General features: G+C 44.5%; 1 protein-coding gene across 3 annotated transcripts in view; it reads right to left on the reverse strand.

Moving 5' to 3' along the window:
- PAM16 (presequence translocase associated motor 16) overlaps window positions 1–17,343 on the reverse strand; it is a 69,460-nt gene that overhangs the window by 18,707 nt on the left and 33,410 nt on the right. For all 3 annotated transcript variants that reach the window (XM_069646850.1, XM_069646851.1, XM_069646852.1), the window contains exon 3: window positions 14,380–14,516. In XM_069646850.1, the coding sequence (XP_069502951.1) occupies window positions 14,380–14,516 (137 nt within the window). The remainder of the gene's footprint in view (window positions 1–14,379; window positions 14,517–17,343) is intronic.

Consider the following 17,343-nt stretch of genomic DNA (forward strand, 5'->3'; position numbering starts at 1 on the left):
TAGACTCATATGACTGTGGTCGCACCGACATCCACACAACAATTCCCACGGACCCTGCCATGACTCCAGTGTTTGTGAAGCAATATCGCTTGCCTCTCGCATCCATGGAGTCCCTTACTGAAATAATTAAGAACCTTGAGTCCAGGGGAATAATCCGTCCAGTCCACAGCACCTTCAATAATCTGGTGCTGGGAATATTGAGGCCAAACGGCCAGTGGAGACTCTGCGCCGACCTTAGGGAGCTCAACAAACTCGTCCATACTTCCCGATAGCTTCTGCCCTACATCGACCAAGGGCTGGCCCAGATTCAGGGGTCACAAGTATTCACTGCAATAGACCTGACCAATGGATACTGGACCGTGCCCGTCAGTAGGGAGGACCAATACAAACTGGTTTTTACCTTTGGAGGCCAGCAGTACACATGGACCCGGACTCCCTTCTGATACCTCAACTCCGGCAATGAGTTCAACATTTTCCTACACAAGGCCATGCTTGACCTGGGTGTAAGGGGCAACCTGGCTTATGTAGATGATGTCCTCATCAAAAGTTCAAATGTGGAGGAACATATAGCGGAGATCCGTTATGTTCTGACCCAGTTGAGGGCCACCGGAGCAAAACTTTTCTTACAGAAAGCACAGATGTGTAGGACCCGTGTTAATTTCTTGGGGTATGAGATTACTCCTCAGGGTCTCTGTCCCCAAGAAAAGAAAGTGGAAGCACTTCAGAAACTGAAAAACCCCACAACTCTGCGGGAACTAAGGAGCCTCCTTGGACTGACTAATTACAGCAGAAAGTTCATTGAGGGCTATGCAGAGATCACCAGACCCCCGATTCACCTCTTGAAGGGGGGCGGGGGCAAGTGGGAGTGGGGTCCAGAACAATCCGAGGCAGTAAAACAGCTCAAAAGAAGCCTCTCACAAGCGCCCTGCCTAGCTTACCCTGTCAGAAACAAGGAGTTTTTCCTGGAGACAGGGTTCTCTAATACGTGCTTGACGGCAGTATTATACCAAAAGCATGACAAGGTCAATAAAGTAATCTCCTATGCGAGCAAAATGTTATCCTCTGTGGAGAAAAAATTCAACGATTGTGAGAAGGCACTCCTGGCAACGGTATGGGCATTGAAGAATTACCACCCGTTTATCCAGGGGAAACACATCATAGTGGAGACTCCACACCAGCCTCTGCAATATCTCCAAAGTGACAGAATCCGGGCCGGAAATGTGAGTAATTCCCGAATTACTTCCTGGATTCTGTCAACGCAAGGCTTTCCTGTGGAGGTCAGATATGGCCAAAACAAGAAGAGGAGTCCCCTCGCGCAAGGTCTGGCTGACTTGCATGATTGTGCCAGAGAAAACTGTCTCGAGCACGAAAGTCTAAAAATCAAGGACAACATGGAGGCATACCATAATTCCCCACACAAAGTCTTTGAAGAAGACAAGTGTGAGGGAATGCCCACTGTCTATGTGAATGGATGCTCTTACCATGATGACAACGGGGAAAAAGAACTTGTGGCCGGCATAGGGAATGCATGGGTGAATGCTGTGTATCAAGCCATCCTCACTGCTGTCCATCAACTCCACAAACTGGTCATAATCACATATTCAGATTACGTACGGAACAGATTAGTGGAGCACCTCGTTAATTGGAAAACCAGAGGCATGTTATGTGCTAATAACAAACCCTTGAAACATGGGAAGTTAATTCAAAACATTGATGATCTGGTCACCTCGAACGTGATGACCATCTACTGGAAAAAGATCAAGGGTCATTCCAAAGTAGAGGGACCAGACAAAACTGTAAATGACTTAGCTGATCAGCTTGCCAAAACCGGGGCCATCCAAGGGGATCTAATAGAGATTGAGTCCCTGTTGGGGAAGATCCTTGTCACTGCTATCACTAGGTCCCAGACAAATGCTCACAATGATCTTTCAACTGCACAATGGAGTAAGGAGACCCCAGATGCTGATTTGATTACGGCTCAGAAGGGGATCCAATAATTGGTAAGTTTTACCAACACATTGAGGACCCTGAAAACTTTCCCCTGACGGATACCGACTACATTGGGAAAGAGGACCTTAGAGTATTGATGAAATGTCCAAAAATGTTCCGAATCCAAGACGGTTTGTTGGTAAGGAAATCCCAAGCTGGCCATGATCAGAGGGTGGTTCCTACCTCATTCCGAAGCCTGATGTTAAGTCATGCCCATGATGCGGCCACTGCCGGTCATAGGGGGTTTCACACAACACTTGAAATCTTAAGAGAGGTTGCATACTGGCCACACATTCAGTAGGACCTCGACCAATACTTGAAGGGGTGTCTTGTGTGTGCACAATTTCAGCCAACATCCCTCACACACCGGGCGCCTCTCCAAAAGAGGGGGATGACACTGCCATGGTCAGATTTGCAAATCGACTTCATAGGCCCCGTGATTCGCTCCTCTAGGGGAAAAAAGTACATGTTGATGGTGACATGCTTATTTACTAAATGGGTGGAATGTCTCCCGGCCCCAAACTGCAAGGCAGAAACAGCAGCTGCCCTGATGATCAACCACATCTTTTCGCGTTTTGGTCTACCCCAAAGGATTGAGTCAGACAGAGGTAGCCATTTTACCAGTGAAGTAATGACTAAAATGTAGGAGATACTGGGGGTTAAAAGGAAGCTACATATTGCTTACCGGCCAGCCTCTTCTGGTGCAGTGGAGAGATACAACAGAACTATTGTGAGCATCTTAAAAAAGTTTGTGGCAGATTCTGGGTTAAGTTGGGATATCCGATTACCTCTGGTCCTAATGGCCATCAGATCTACCCCTTCATCTGCAACTAAAATGTCACCGTTTGAGCTGATGACTGGACACAAGATGGCGCTTCCCCAGTATTTGCTCTACAGGACCCAAGAGCAGACATTGATCAATGCCTCCACAACTCACGAGTATGTGGAGAATTTGAGGAAACACCTCCAACATGCTTTTGCCTATGCTCAGCAGAATCTAGAAAGATCAGCTGATAGCATGAAGACCCATTATGATTTGAAAACCACCATGAAAGAATACAATGTGGGAGACCGGGTCCATCTATACAATTTCCAGAGGAACCAGGCCAAACAGCGAAAATGTTTGCCTACATGGAAGGGACCTTTTGAAATTGTAAACAAGATCTCCCCAGTCGCTTACAGGATCTGCATCCCCAAAGGTAATTTGGCAGAAGGGGAAGACAAGTGGGTCCATATAAATCAGTTAAAGTGGTGCCATCCCAGGCACACTCTGCAGCAACTGGAGGAGTCCTCTGCAATACCAGAGGGGGCCGCTCCAGAGTAATTCAGTTCCAACCCTAAAATATCCCACATATAGTCTCTAAAATATTATGATTCTTGAATGAAGATGTCTTCTGATTATATCTTGTTTTTTTTTTTAACATAAGAATGTATATGTCTATTGATTTATAAAATGTATATGCCGCCTCACTATATCAATATTGGGGGAGAAATGTCTACGAATAGGTATTGCCGCTTTGCTTTGTCATCCTAGGAGAAAGAAAACCTGGAGACTGACCACGGAAGACGACCTGGGGACCGGGAGCAAAGATCCGAGGGGCCCGGGGTACCGCCCAATACTCCCATCAGGACCGGCGAGGAGAACCGATCGATCCACCCTGATGGAGGAAAAGATGCTGAACTTTGTCATCTGCGGAATCGGAAGAAGATGATGCGGACATCCCAGCGCGTGGATCAAAACATCCTTTGCAACCGACTCCCCCTCGACTCGAAATTAAAGCGCAGTCAGGCAGGGGGGCTTGTTGGGTGTCTTGACCCACGTTCAAGTTATTATGCTGCAACATTTGGTGCTGTGGGCTTAGGAAATCCAAGAAGGCGGAAAAAGCCACATTTGCGCCATAATCCTCGAGATCCACGCAGTTTTGCGCACATCAAAATGGTCCCCTGACCTGCCACCCACCAGTGCAAAGAAAGATGATTCTGTTCAAAATCCGTTTTTATTAATGTCAAAAATTGCTAAGATCATGGGCCCGAAAACACCAAACAAAAATCCAACTATGGTTGAGTGTTTTACTTTACTCTACTGCAGATCCACATCAATGCCATGTCAAGCAAGGATCATATACTATCAAGTAAAATCCTCTCTTTTTGAAATGTATTAATTCAAGACAGCTGTCAAAAATAGGTGCAGGGCCGGCATTGGACACTGACCGGCGCTGGTGCTCTATAAATCCTGACAGGAGAGCGGTCTTGCAGAACTGTGCAGTGAACAGAAGGGGGTCTTATGTAATTAAAAGTTCAAAAGACTTGCTTTTCCTGAGAACCATTAACACCTCAGAGACACACACAACAGCCCAGGATATCACATGGCCCTGTTGATTGAGAGGGAGGGGTTTCCCCTGCAGCCTGCAGGACACAACACAAAAGACCCTTTCAATTGAATGGGGTATGCTGATTTTGGGTGTGGACTGTAAACAGTCTTCTGGAGAAAGGAGAGGCCTGTGATCTCTGACTCACCAAGCTTCTGGGGGCGGGCCAGACTGGATTGTGGATTCCCATTGCAGCAAATATATGTTTATAAAATCTTGTATTAAGCTCACAGAAATGTACAATTTGGGGGTCCTTAATATGGAAAATGCCCTCGCGATTTGAAACCAAACTCCACTTTGTGCGGTGTTCTGGGACCGAACCCCGCTATTTATTAATATTGCAGACACTGTGTTTATGCTAGAGACATAGTCAATTACTGTAATATGCTCAGGGAGAGGGTACAGGTCTGTGTAAAGATTTGATGAAAAACCAATGTTGCTAAAGCTACCAAAAACGAAAAAATGCTGTCATTTCTTAACCCAAGCTCTTAGAAAGATCAGAGTTAGGCAGGAATGTACCTTAATCCATCTGCAATGTGTACATGTAATTTCAACAAACTGTATCTGGGAAATATGTGTTTTGGGTAAAATTGATTTTTCTAAGTAAATGCAAAGGGGGGTGTTCTTTCTGTATGCCATAAAATTGATGCCCGATTACGCTCCATTCCTTCCCCCAATCAAGGGAGAGAGGAGAGCTTGGCCAATGATAAGTTGTGAGGGGCAGGCTTAGTTATGCCCACGCACACACCCATTTTCAAAACACATAAAAAGCGACTGCTTTGGACAGGCAAGACATTCACTTTCCTGCGAAGCATTTTGCCAGACCAGACAATATCCAGAAGGGCCATCTGCAGAACTTAGACTCCAGACTTCAGAACTTGTAGCATTGAGGCCTGAACCACCAGCTGAATCCTTTTTCAGCAGGCCTCAAAATCTTTTGAAAATTATTCAAACAGCCGGGCTGAGATGTTTGATTCTACCTAGAACCCTGTGCCGGTACCCAGAAAGCAGTGCTGTATCCCGAATCCACTTGATCCAGACCAGCAGAACCAGAGACCCAGACCAGATCGCTGTGAGCAGAACCGGTACTAAAGACCGTCCGTGGCGAGAGAACCAGCCAACCTGACCAGACCCTGACGGCCTATTTCAAATTTATAGTGGGAGTACTCAGCTAGAATTGTGCCAGAACCAATCTCTTAGTTTAAAATAATCTGATTCAAAACATTTGAACCTGTCCAGAACTGCATCATAGGAATCGTGTGTTCATTCTGTCATTTCAAAGCTGTAAAAGTGTAATTCTGTCATTCTGAAGTTTACTTTCAATTCGAAAAACTCCACAAAATCATCCGTATCTCTGGGACCACGCGTGCTAGGAACGAGATTGAACTTTCATTTTAAAGCTAAGACTCCAAGCTTTCCAACAAGCCTACAACCGACTTTCGATTCATTATAGTTTTTCCGTAATCGCGCTCGACGCACTCGGAAAAAGTGCCACGATTTGCGATTTGGTCCAATTAGCTCCTGTCAAAATAGCCGCTTTTGCTTGAACTGCTAAAATTCGTTTTCAAACTGCTAATCCCTCATTGAGCATTGCCAGTGTGACTTGAACTAATCTTAAATAGCTATCACCTACCCTGAACCTCCTACAGGGAATTAAAATCATTTTTAGCATATTTTTCCCTTCTTTGCATACCACATTTAAAGTATTTTGCCTGTGTTTTAAAATCATCCCTGTTCTCTAAACTTTCTAGGGGGGGGGGGGGGGGGGGACTGAAATTCGTATAGTATTGTGATTGTATTCCTGAAAACCGTGTGCTTCACTTCCATCTCCTTATATTGCATGGGGGGGAGTGAATTCCAACCAGGGGAAAAGTGAACATATTATCTCTTGTGAAACCCTATCAGTTATTTCTGTACTGCATTCTTTCCATCATTGTTTTCCTTGAAACCATCAAAGCATTCTCAGTTACCTTTTCCTTCCTATACTAACTCTTAAGTAATTAAATCAGTGTGCTAGTGCAACATCATCCATTGTTGAACACTGTTATATGCCTAAGTGTGCTATCAAATATTAATTTATTATAAAAGTGTGATATATATATTGTTTAATTTTTCCAATAAATGTTTTTAAATTGCAAAACAAACCTACCTCTTGGCTCAGTGAGGTCAGGGGGATTCAAAGAGAGGGGCGTTATATAAAGGTTTATCATCCAGAGTAGGACTTGTCATAAAAATATATAAATAAGGGCTTCTCTTGAGCGTCCCAGGCGAGGCACTGACTTAGTGGGATTGCTGAATTGAAGTCACTTAACAGGTTGCTGGCAGTACTCTTGTTCAGAAGAGAATTGCCAGTCATTTCGGTGCTGGACTGCCCTTACGCAGGACAAAGAATGATGTGTAGTGGAAATCTCTCTTCTGTGAAAGAATGGTGAGCTAAAGACTCTGCTTGAGACTCTAACCCGGGATATAGGCCGTTAGTAGAGAAACTCCCAGAACCACCCCCCCCCTTGTTTTTGCATGTTAAAATATCCACCCATGCCACGCGTACATGACCATGGTACCATACGCTCGTGGTGTGCCCAACTCTTGGCTTCTTTTCTTCAGAGACCCCTTTCGTCCCTGATGCTTCCTCCGGATCATGAGGGACCCCTACAGGTTAGGGTTCCTTAACCAAGCTGGTGCAGTCGTAGGTGGCATGTTAGCACATGCATTCGTAGGCATACATGCATACATTTTTAGGCAATTGAAATTGTGATGTGGGGTTCACACTTGCATGCCAGGCAGGGTCAGACTGGGACAAGAAATGGGCCTGGACACCCAAGAAAAAAGTGGCCCACCCCTCGCCTCAATAAAAGTGGCCCACCCCTCGCCTCACAACCCTTGATCTCTGATGACATCACCGGAAGTGATTTAATTTGACCCCAACCGAAAGTGACATCCCGGGAAGCGATGAAACATGACCTTTCACCCCTTGACAAAACAGAAAGTGGCATCAAATAGCATTGTTCCTAAGTACACTACGAAAAATATGGTTATGATTTCACTAATGTGATATACATTTCATACAAGATCATTAATATCTGTGTATAGATCCATATTGTCAAATTACTGTGAGTGCAAGCAGACGACCAAGGCCAAATGCTAATATGTTATTGTATAGCACTTAAGCTCTTTTTTACAGAACAAAAATGCACACAATATCACTCAACTTGTGTTGGAACTCCTTTATCAACCTCAGAAGGACGAAAGGCTGGGATTCGAACCTGCAGATATCACATACATCGCAGCAGTGAGCGCTCAACCCACTGAGCTAGCTTATCAGCTGTAGTAAAAAGAGCAATTACTCTGTAGTGGATACCATTAAACTGGTAACCTAGATTTAACAGCAGACCAGTTAAGCTCGTCTGGTGCAATGTTGGCCGCATGATGCATGCATCATAACGTATGATGCACACATCTTGCATGCAAATCCATCATCAAAGCAAGGTAATGTTTTACCTTGCTTTGATGAAATATGCTGTTTGCAGGTGCTTTTTTTTTTATAAACCGGACCAGGTGTGGGCAGAAGCCAGCCCCCTGGGGCCTACACATGATTTTGTCCCGGCCACGGGCCAAGTGGCGGATGGGCCAATCCAACCCTGATGCCAGGGGAATGTTTGGAAGGGTAGAGGGGGCAGAGGTTATCACAGCAGTCCTTAAGTGGGGGCTTTCAGAGGTAAAGGGCAAAGTTAACTGCTTTTAACATTCAAGCTTCACCAGAATAGTCTCATGGAATGAATGTGTAAAGAAGTTCTATGCTCCCACACAAGACGTTTGCCCCACCCACATTCTCTGAAGTTAGCTCCAACACCATTAGCCCCCCTCCCTGAAATTTTAGCCTCGGTGTACCCCTGCAAGAGGGCTGATGTGCGCAGTTCCTACTGGCAGAGGTGAGGAGGGAAGCCTTTCCTGAAACTGGCGGCAGTAAAATTTTACTGTGTTTGTGCAGAATCAGAAAAATTCACAAACCCAGTGAAACTTTAAAGCTCCTACTTTCAAGACTTCCATCGCCCATCTGCCTCAGCAAAATCAAATGCTCACATCAGCCCCCTCCTCACGGAAGCGAGCCAACTTACAACTACCTTGTGTACTTTGACATTTGTGGGTAGGGGCTTATGTGCGTACCTGGTTTTTCTCCAGAATATGTGTTTCATGTGGCTAGAATAGCATTTTGGTACAGTCAGTCAAGTCAATTATTACTGTTGCATGACCTCAAATTTCTTTTAATAGCTCCTGGTTAAGTCATGTGGCTCCTGCTTAGAGTAATATTCCTGTAATATTCCTCACAACCATGAGCTGCTTTCAGCTCCTGCTCCATGAATCCCAATTTCGACCCCTGGATGTAGAAATGTATTTGGCCAAACCTAATTTTTCCATTAAATCAATCTGTGGCATTGGGTAATTAACGAAGATGGAAATCGAATTTAGTTTTCTAAAATCTATACAGAATCGCCAGGACTGACGAGGTCTGGCCACCCCGACAATAGACTAATGAATCTCAGAGGGTTTGATATCAGCCTTTAGATTCTCTTCTAGCTCCTGTTCAATGATTTTTCTCCGGGCTTCAGGGATCCTATAAGGTGTTAGGTTGATAGTTTTCCCGGACGGTGTTCGGATGTAATGGAAAAAATGAGCAGCTCTACCTGGTTGTTCCGAAAACACTTTGGGAAACTGAGACAGTAGGTGGCTAAGATCTTCTTGGCAGGAAAGTGGAAAATCAGGGAAATCAACTGGCTTTCTATTTCTGAGTCTGTCAGGAGAGCAGCCATAATGAAATGTCTCGCTGGGGTCCACGTTCCACTCTTTGATCAAGATAGCATGGTAGACTTGGGTTTTTTGACATCTATCAAGCTCGGATATCAAATAAATTAGGGGCTCTTTCTTTTCTAGGACTTCATAAGGTCCATACCACTTGAAAATCATTGTATTCTCAGATGTTGGGAAGAGAACATAGACAGATTGACCAACAGAGAAGGATCAACACACCGGGCATTTGTTTTTCTCCTACTGCTGCCATATGGGTTTTCAATTTTTGGACGGTTTGAGAAATTGATAAGATGGCCGCCTCGCTCTCTTCCGAGATTTCTTTTAGCATGTCCAAGACATCCCGAGGTTCCCTCCCATAGAGTAACTCAAAAGGGGAATAGCCCAAGGATGCCGGATTGGTCTTCTGGACTACGAATAAAGCCCAGTGTATCATGATATACCATTTTATCCCCCGATTCCTTTTAATGTCGGATTGAACTATTCTCCCAAACCATTTGTCTTGGGATGGTAGAACGACGTTCGTAGGGTTTTGATGCTAAGTAACTCCTTTACTTCTTGCATTAGGCGGGACATGAATGTAGTGTCTCGTCCGTAAGGATTTCCTAGTAGATGTTTTAATATCTGTTGGGTAGTGTTAATACGAAGGGGAAATGTTTCAGGATATCGTGTGGCATAGTCCATAATCACTAGAATAAATAGGTTTCCTAACTTAGATGTTTCAGGTGGACCTCGTATGTCTATTGCTAGTCTAGAGAAAAGGGATGTCTATGATTGATAAGGGTTGCAGGGGGGGACGGTCGCCTAGGACTGGAGTTGCTGCAGTTGACATATATCACATCTCAAAACATTGCTTTTACAGGAGCGAAAAAAACTCCTGGCCAGTAGAACCTAGGGATTACCAGACTCTGGGTTTTACCTACTCCTTGATGAGTGGCCTTCAAATGAGAATGGGCCAACTAACAATATTTCAATGGCTTCGGGGGACCCCTAACTGGGTTTGGGCTAAGCCACACCTGGTTACATGACCCGATAGAGTAACCTTCTTTATGAAGATAAAAAAGAACTCACCTAGCTGCGTCCGGCTTCCTTTGAGAATAGCCTAGCAAATGCCTCTTTGAGGACGGGGTAATTTCTCTATGCAAAGGCTAGGCCGAGGCTTCTTGTTGGGGGGGGTCTGTACTATGGGGATATCCGCTTCTCCAAAGCCTCTCACACCCCTCTGTTTCTTTTAACATGTCTACCTTTCTTTTAAATACACATGTTACCTCTTGGGGTACTGAAAATAGGGTCGTTGCCAGGATCCCTTGTGCCATTTTCTCTACCTCTTTCACTGTATAGGGATTATTCCCCGTGATTGTGTAGTAGAATTTTGACGTTTCCCCTAAACTCAGGATCTATGCTCCCACCCCCTACTAACACATCCAAGCCATATCGCCAGGCTAATCCTGATTTCTTTAGTATAGTGTAATATAGGTACCTTGGAAGGGGCCAAAGTAAGTCCCTTCGGTATCAAGCGCCTCTCGCCTGGTGGAATCAAGAGTTCCTCTATACTTTGTAAGGTCAAAACCAACAGATTATTCAGTGACCACAGTAGGGGCTTTGGGACTTAATTTGGTGAACAGCACGGGTCTCCACCTTCCACCAGTTGGTTGACATCCCAATTCAGACACCATATGTGACGAGGTGGCCACGTTAAAGAGATTCAGACTTACTTTTAATAAAACTTATAGGGAGGCCCATCTTCCTCTACTGCTAGAGGGATTTCCGTGCCTATCTAAAGGAATAAAAGGTGCTCGTCAGTTGTCAGGTTGTCTTAAAGAAAATAATGCCCCCCGTCCAAATCTAATTCTACTTTACCCCACAACTAATACAAGCAATTTAAGGGCTTAATTTTCCTGCTATTCTTTTATCTTCTAGTAGTCTCTTTATATCAAGGCATCTCTTTCTGGTGCTGGTTTCCTAAAATGATCTTCTAGTATATTCTCTGGATATCTCCTCGATTAATTCTTGTAGCTCATCCACAATATTCTTGGGGCTTGCATGCTCTTTAGTGATGCGTCTACGATAGCTTTCCTTGTGCTACTTCCTCACACTCTTGTTTGAACTTCTAGAGCTCTCACATTCAGTTAAATCCAGACACACTCAGCTTGAATGTGGTTTGATCCACTTTGGTATCTCTCTCCTCTTGGGCCCACTATCTGTAACTATCTTGTTCACTTGATATCTCCTCTCCTTTATTACAGGTTTTTGTGTCATACTTTCTCCATTCTTCAATTTTGGGCTTGCATTGTATTTTACCTTCTTTCACTGGCCTGTTTTCAGTCTATATCTACTTCCCATACAGGGCGATTCACTCTTCTCTTTGTATGCTTTGCACAGCTCCAGTTTAACACTTTATATTTAGTATCTCATTATTACTGGGACAAGTTTCTCTCTCCATACAACGTTTCCCCAGCGGACTACCGCTTCTCCTGTTCTCCCGTAACCTCTTTACGCAGGGGGACGCGGCTGGGTATGATATTCACTCGGTTATTCCTCTTCGGTGTTCACCTTCTTGTTCCTCGGGTTTCACTGGTCTCCAGTTCCCGGCCTCTTCTCTGGCTGCTGCCGTTTCCGGATGCTGGCTTTATGAAACTGTTTACGCTCCCTCTGATGGTCTGGGGGGGGCGGGGGAATTCCTTGGGCGTCCGGCACACCACGATATGGACTTGGTCCCGTCACCACCTGGTACCAGATTCTGCTTTCCTGGTTCACAACAGTCTCTCCATTATGGATGCGCCAGGTCTCTGGCGTATAAGACAAGTGTTCTTTGCTTTCTCGAAAGTCAATGGCTCGTCTCAGGTCCGCCTCTCCAAGGCATGATCACGTTAGGGGGCTTCCCCCTGTGTAAGATACTCTCCTTGGTACTCCACTTGTCTCAGTTAAGCAGAAATTTATTTTTTCCTTTTTGAGGTTGGTTTGTGGCAGCATTAACTTCAGATAAATATGCAAGGCTCATATACGCAGAAGATAGTCCCGCATATGCTACTATGGTATGTGACTCAGGGAGTTCCTAACAGTAACAGGAGTCCTTGTCCCCAAAGGGGGAGGCTCCCCCCGGGAAGAAGGGACAAATACCCGCAATTTGTCACAGTGGGCATTGCTGAATGACGGCGTTCAGCCCAAGGGATATACATGTGGGGCTTGGAGTAATACTACTGGTTTGTGGAATAGCCTGTAATACAGCTAGGGAGTTGGAACATAGAAAGAATTCAGACTACAATTCAGTATGATCTTTCTGGTTAGGGGCTGGTGACTGGGTTCGGTTGGATTACCCCCAACAAGCTTTTGAACGCTTACTCTGACATTTCCGTTGGCTTGGGGCTGGGTAGGATTTTTTTTGCCGATTCAGTTGAACTTAATTCTTGCTTCAGATTAATGGAATTAATCGTTCCAAGGCCAAGATGCTAAAGTTTCTCTTTTACAGCGCACCAATGATGGCCTTCAGGGATGGCAGGAACTCATTTGTATGGTATGGATAACATTGTTATGATCACCTTAAAGGTCCAGAGTCTAAATACTCTGTAGGCCTGGGGCTGAAGGTGCAATGTTGCAAAAGACTTCTTTAAATCCCCCTGATGAGCATTACTTTTAGAACAAGCAGTTTTCTAGCGACAAGACGAAACAAAGTAGTCGCTGTTTTATAGTGTTCCGAGACGGACACAGCAAAAAAAAGGTTTAACTTGAGAAAGGTTCCTTAAGTAATGCCCATATACAAAGTAAATACCTTTGAATTATTATAAAAATGTGTGACAGTTTGGATTTTGCACACTACTACATTAGCATAGCTAGGGTAAAGAGACTTCTATTCACAGCAATGAAGAGAAGTATTTTTACTAGGTCTATGTAATCGCCTTCCAACACTAACATTACACACCCCACTTATCTCCATTGCCATTATGACCTATAGATAGATGCTAAAGGCACCAAGCAATCTCTAAATAGTCACCCCCGCTGATATCCTCCAATGGGATTGATTGGCAGCCATGATGTTAACATCATTCAATCCAATGGCTGGGATGTTTTCTACATTCAGGGGCTGAAAAGGGTGTGCCTCATAAAATAAGGCTCAACAGCTTCCCTGCTGGTACCTAAACAAACAAACATAAAAAATATTTTTAAAAATTAATGAATCAGCCACTAGCTTTTCTAAACGTGCCATTCAGTATGTGGCACTGACATAGAACAGACCAAAGGCAAGCCAAACCCTTATCTTCAAAAGTATACCTTTCAAAACTACTCTGAGGCACAGTGGAGACAGCTGAAACAAAAATAAATTACAAGAATAGTGGACGCTAAGTGGGAACGTTAAACCTCCCTTCGGATTTGAAATGGTGGCAGGGTTTACTCTCATTTGCTTCCTCTCAGATGAAGGACTGGATGGGGAAATTGCCTCCTTGCACTACACTTCCATTGTAAACCAAAAGCACAGAGGAGAACGAACCAAGGATTACCACCTGTGAACACAGAGTAGCCCTTAGCTCCACAGTGGGTAGTAAACATTTTTGTACTGCATGTATTGCCTGGTAACAAATCGAATTACTCAGTCGTGATAGGGAACCAGCACCTTTTGCACTGACTGAGATGGTGATTCGCAGATGTGTGTCTTGCAGTGGTTACAGTTTTTCAACTCAGAACAGTTAGGGGTTAGAAGTGGAGAGTATAAGCATTTCTGAAGAATTTACATTAAGGAAGTAAAACAAAACGTCCAAGACCTTTATGGAACATAGAAAATAAAGAAAATAATTTAAAAAATGATGTGTTTAAGTCTTGTCTACACCTGAAGCTTATTACTGTAGATAAAATGTGTGGGAAATCAAGTCAATACAGGAGCCCACCGGGTGAAGGACTCAGATGATCCACAGACTGTATGAGCTCACCTTCTCATTTTCAATGTCATCCACAGTATTAACCGACTGTTTCAGCGAACCTTAACAGTTTCTAGAAAAATCACTTCACCGAGATCACCTTCAGAATATGTTCTAGAATATGACGAAACTAAGCCAGTGGACCCTCTGCAATTCATGCATCATCGAGCAAGCTCATGTTCAGAATTAAATGGAGAATGGAAAATCATTGTGAAAGCTTCCATCAATGTGTTCTAGATTTTAAATTCACCTTGTGGGTTTGGTTTTTTGCATGGGCTCGAAAATAGCAAATCCCAGCAAGAGCTCACCTTCTGTATGTCCTCTGGATTGATCTTTGGAACGTTCAGAATCTGTTGTGCCTCTTGGAGGCTAATACCAGAGAGGTTGGAAGCAGCAGCCGACTGGTGCCCTGACCGGCCACGTGCATCGGCTGCTGCTCGACTGGCTGCAAGAAAAGAAAAACAAACGTGAGAAGCCTGCAGCGGGAGTCTCCCACTTGCAGAAATCCCCACCTATTCAGGACACTCATATTTCCCCTATATAGTTTCATGCAATCTGTTATTAAAGTGTATTCCATTTACGAGCACATTTTTTAGTAAGCAACAAATAAACAATATACATCTTTCCCTACAAACCTACCTCAGTTGAATCCAGTGAGTACAATACTAGAATTACCTTTATTAACTATAACTTTAAACAAGTCATTTGCGATGAAAATTAAAAGTTTGGGATTATGGAACTAAAAGTATTCTTTTCTCCAGGCAGACGAATGTTAAAAGAATGTGAGCCAGTGCACATATAATCTGGCCCCCTTAATAGGTGAAAAGCGAGTGGCATCTATATATCTGGTGCAGGTTATTGATACACATTGTTTAACACTTAAAATGGATTACTGAAAAGAAAGTAGTCTCCGATTTCCTCATGTTAAAATTGTATTTAATATGTTGCATTAGGACATGGCTCACAGGAATCATGTACAACATTATTATAATGGCTTTAAAAACAGACATTACCAACTGTACGTAGCATATAAAAACAAAGGGAAACTGATGTGACATTTGGGGGGTGTTTCAGAAAGTTATCCTTGCATTGGGGGGGAGAGGGTGGGGGGGTGGGAGTCCGCGGTATCCTCAGAGATGTGTTCTGCTGTGAGGACAGACGAAAGTCCAAAAGTAAATTGGGCCAGGGCACAGGAGTTGTCGATGCAATGAAGGCCGAGGGTTGCAGAGACAAAAACGTTCCTTCCCCATGCATCCAGTCTTTTGCTCTCCTAGTCAGGGGGCAAAGAGGGGAATGGTGCAGTTTTCAGGTTTGCTGTAGCAGCCTGTACAACCAAACTCTCCGGTGATACAGGAGCAGATAGGAACAATGAGTCTGAGGATGCTGGCTCTGGGTGATCATGGTTCTACAGTCGGCACCAAGGCCGGTTTGGCTCATAGCTCAAGGACTGCTGCCTCAACTGCTTGGTTGAAAGGCAGCAGGGTTTGCTTCTTTGGTCCCTCGTCCAGGATATCTATGATCTCATATTGTACCTTGGGACAGGATGGGGCTAGCAATCCTAAGGTATCCACCCTTTGGCAATCAGGAGCAGAAAAGCTGCCTGTGAATTACCTGTGGTGGAAGCAGGGAGCATATTCAATTCTGGCGAGGTGTCAAGGCCACTTGCCTGCTGTAAGATCCACTTGCTCACCATAGAACTCCTCTGGGAAGTCCACAACACGGTGGCATCGTGGAAGGAAGTGTAGATGTCGTAGGACGTACTTCTGAAGATCGAGCATTGCAACTTTGAGACTTCTACCGGTGGGGCCTGAGGGTGCTCGGCTGAACGATAGATCAGTGTCTCAGCTCGACAGAGCGCAGTGGACTCAACTGTGCAGAAGCCATCAACAAGGAGACCGCAGCTTTCGGCACCAAGGCCAAAACAAAGATGTCAAGTATCTCAAGTCTGAAGGCTTCCCATTCCAGCAGATTAGAGGGTTGAGTGGGCAAAGGTTCCTGTGGTGCCTGATGGTGTCCCTGGAGTGCTGGCTCCTTTTCTTCGACGAGGAAAAAGAATGGCACCTTGAAAAACCACCTGTAGACAGATTTCCGGTGGTGCTTTTTCTTTTTGTCCATTTGAACTGGGGATAGTTCTTCAGTGCAACGACCCTTTGTCACTCTTCTCATTATAGAAGAAAGTGAAACGCTTGACTTCCTGTTCCCAGAAGTGCCTTAGGGTGCCGCGACTGAGAATATACGCAATCCTGCATGTAGTGTCCCCCACCTAGGAAATAAAGACAAATCCACTGAGGACAAAGATGCCCGAAGTCAAAGCAGGGTTCAAACCCTGAAAACTGTCGGATTTTGCATGTTGTAGATTGTAAGGAGAAACCATCAAAGAAGCAGTGTCCCTAATGTGAGCAGAGTGCATGGAAAAAAGCGGGGTGCAGAGCCTGGCCCCAACATGTCCATCACAGGGTGTGTAGTAGCATCAGGCAGAGCTGCACTGCACACACAGTGGTGGAAAAGATTCTAAAAAGCAGCTTCAGTGGGAGAGAGATATCAAAGATGCGCAATGGTATTCCTTAAGCAATCTGAACGCAACCTTCGGCTGGTTGTTAATTAAATAACAGACTTCGGTAACCACACTTGTATGAGTATTGACTGGGGAAAAGTCACAGGCATTTCCCCTAACTGAGAAGGCAGCACTTCTGTTGGGAACCTCAGATGGGCTCAGTCTAGTGTTAAATGCTTGGCTATACATGTGGCTCACTCAGTTGATTCATTATAGACATTGAACTATAGCTGCTTACTGGTCGAGCTACAAAGCAAAGCAAAAAGATGCTCCAGTTTACAGTTAACGTTTATGGCTAGAGTATCGCTAGTGAAAATGTTATTTCTTCCCAAATACCTGTATTTGACAATATTCCTATTCAACTTACCACTCAATATTTCAGTAAGGTCACATCTAGCCTCACTGATCTTGCCTGGGGAGGTAAAACACCTTGCATCAAATGGGCGACTTTGGTGCTACCATGTAGTCCCGAGGGTCTGAATGTGCCCACTATTAAACTGTATGCACGTATCTGTGTGCTTCAGCACGCGATTCATTAGTATCAATGTGCCCCTACACCCCAACGAGTTAGAGTGGAAAAAATGCTTGCCAGACCGGCTGCAATTGAGTCAACACCCACTGATAGGTCTCGGTGCCAATCCACATCCATCAATTCGGTAGTAAGTACACATGGGGCGTCCCAAAAATTATATCATGTGCACACACCGTCTCCTGTCTC

This window comes from Ambystoma mexicanum, chromosome 2q (assembly GCF_040938575.1).
Source record: "Ambystoma mexicanum isolate Mex_15411 chromosome 2q, UKY_AmexF1_1, whole genome shotgun sequence".
Lineage (NCBI taxonomy): Eukaryota > Metazoa > Chordata > Amphibia > Caudata > Ambystomatidae > Ambystoma > Ambystoma mexicanum.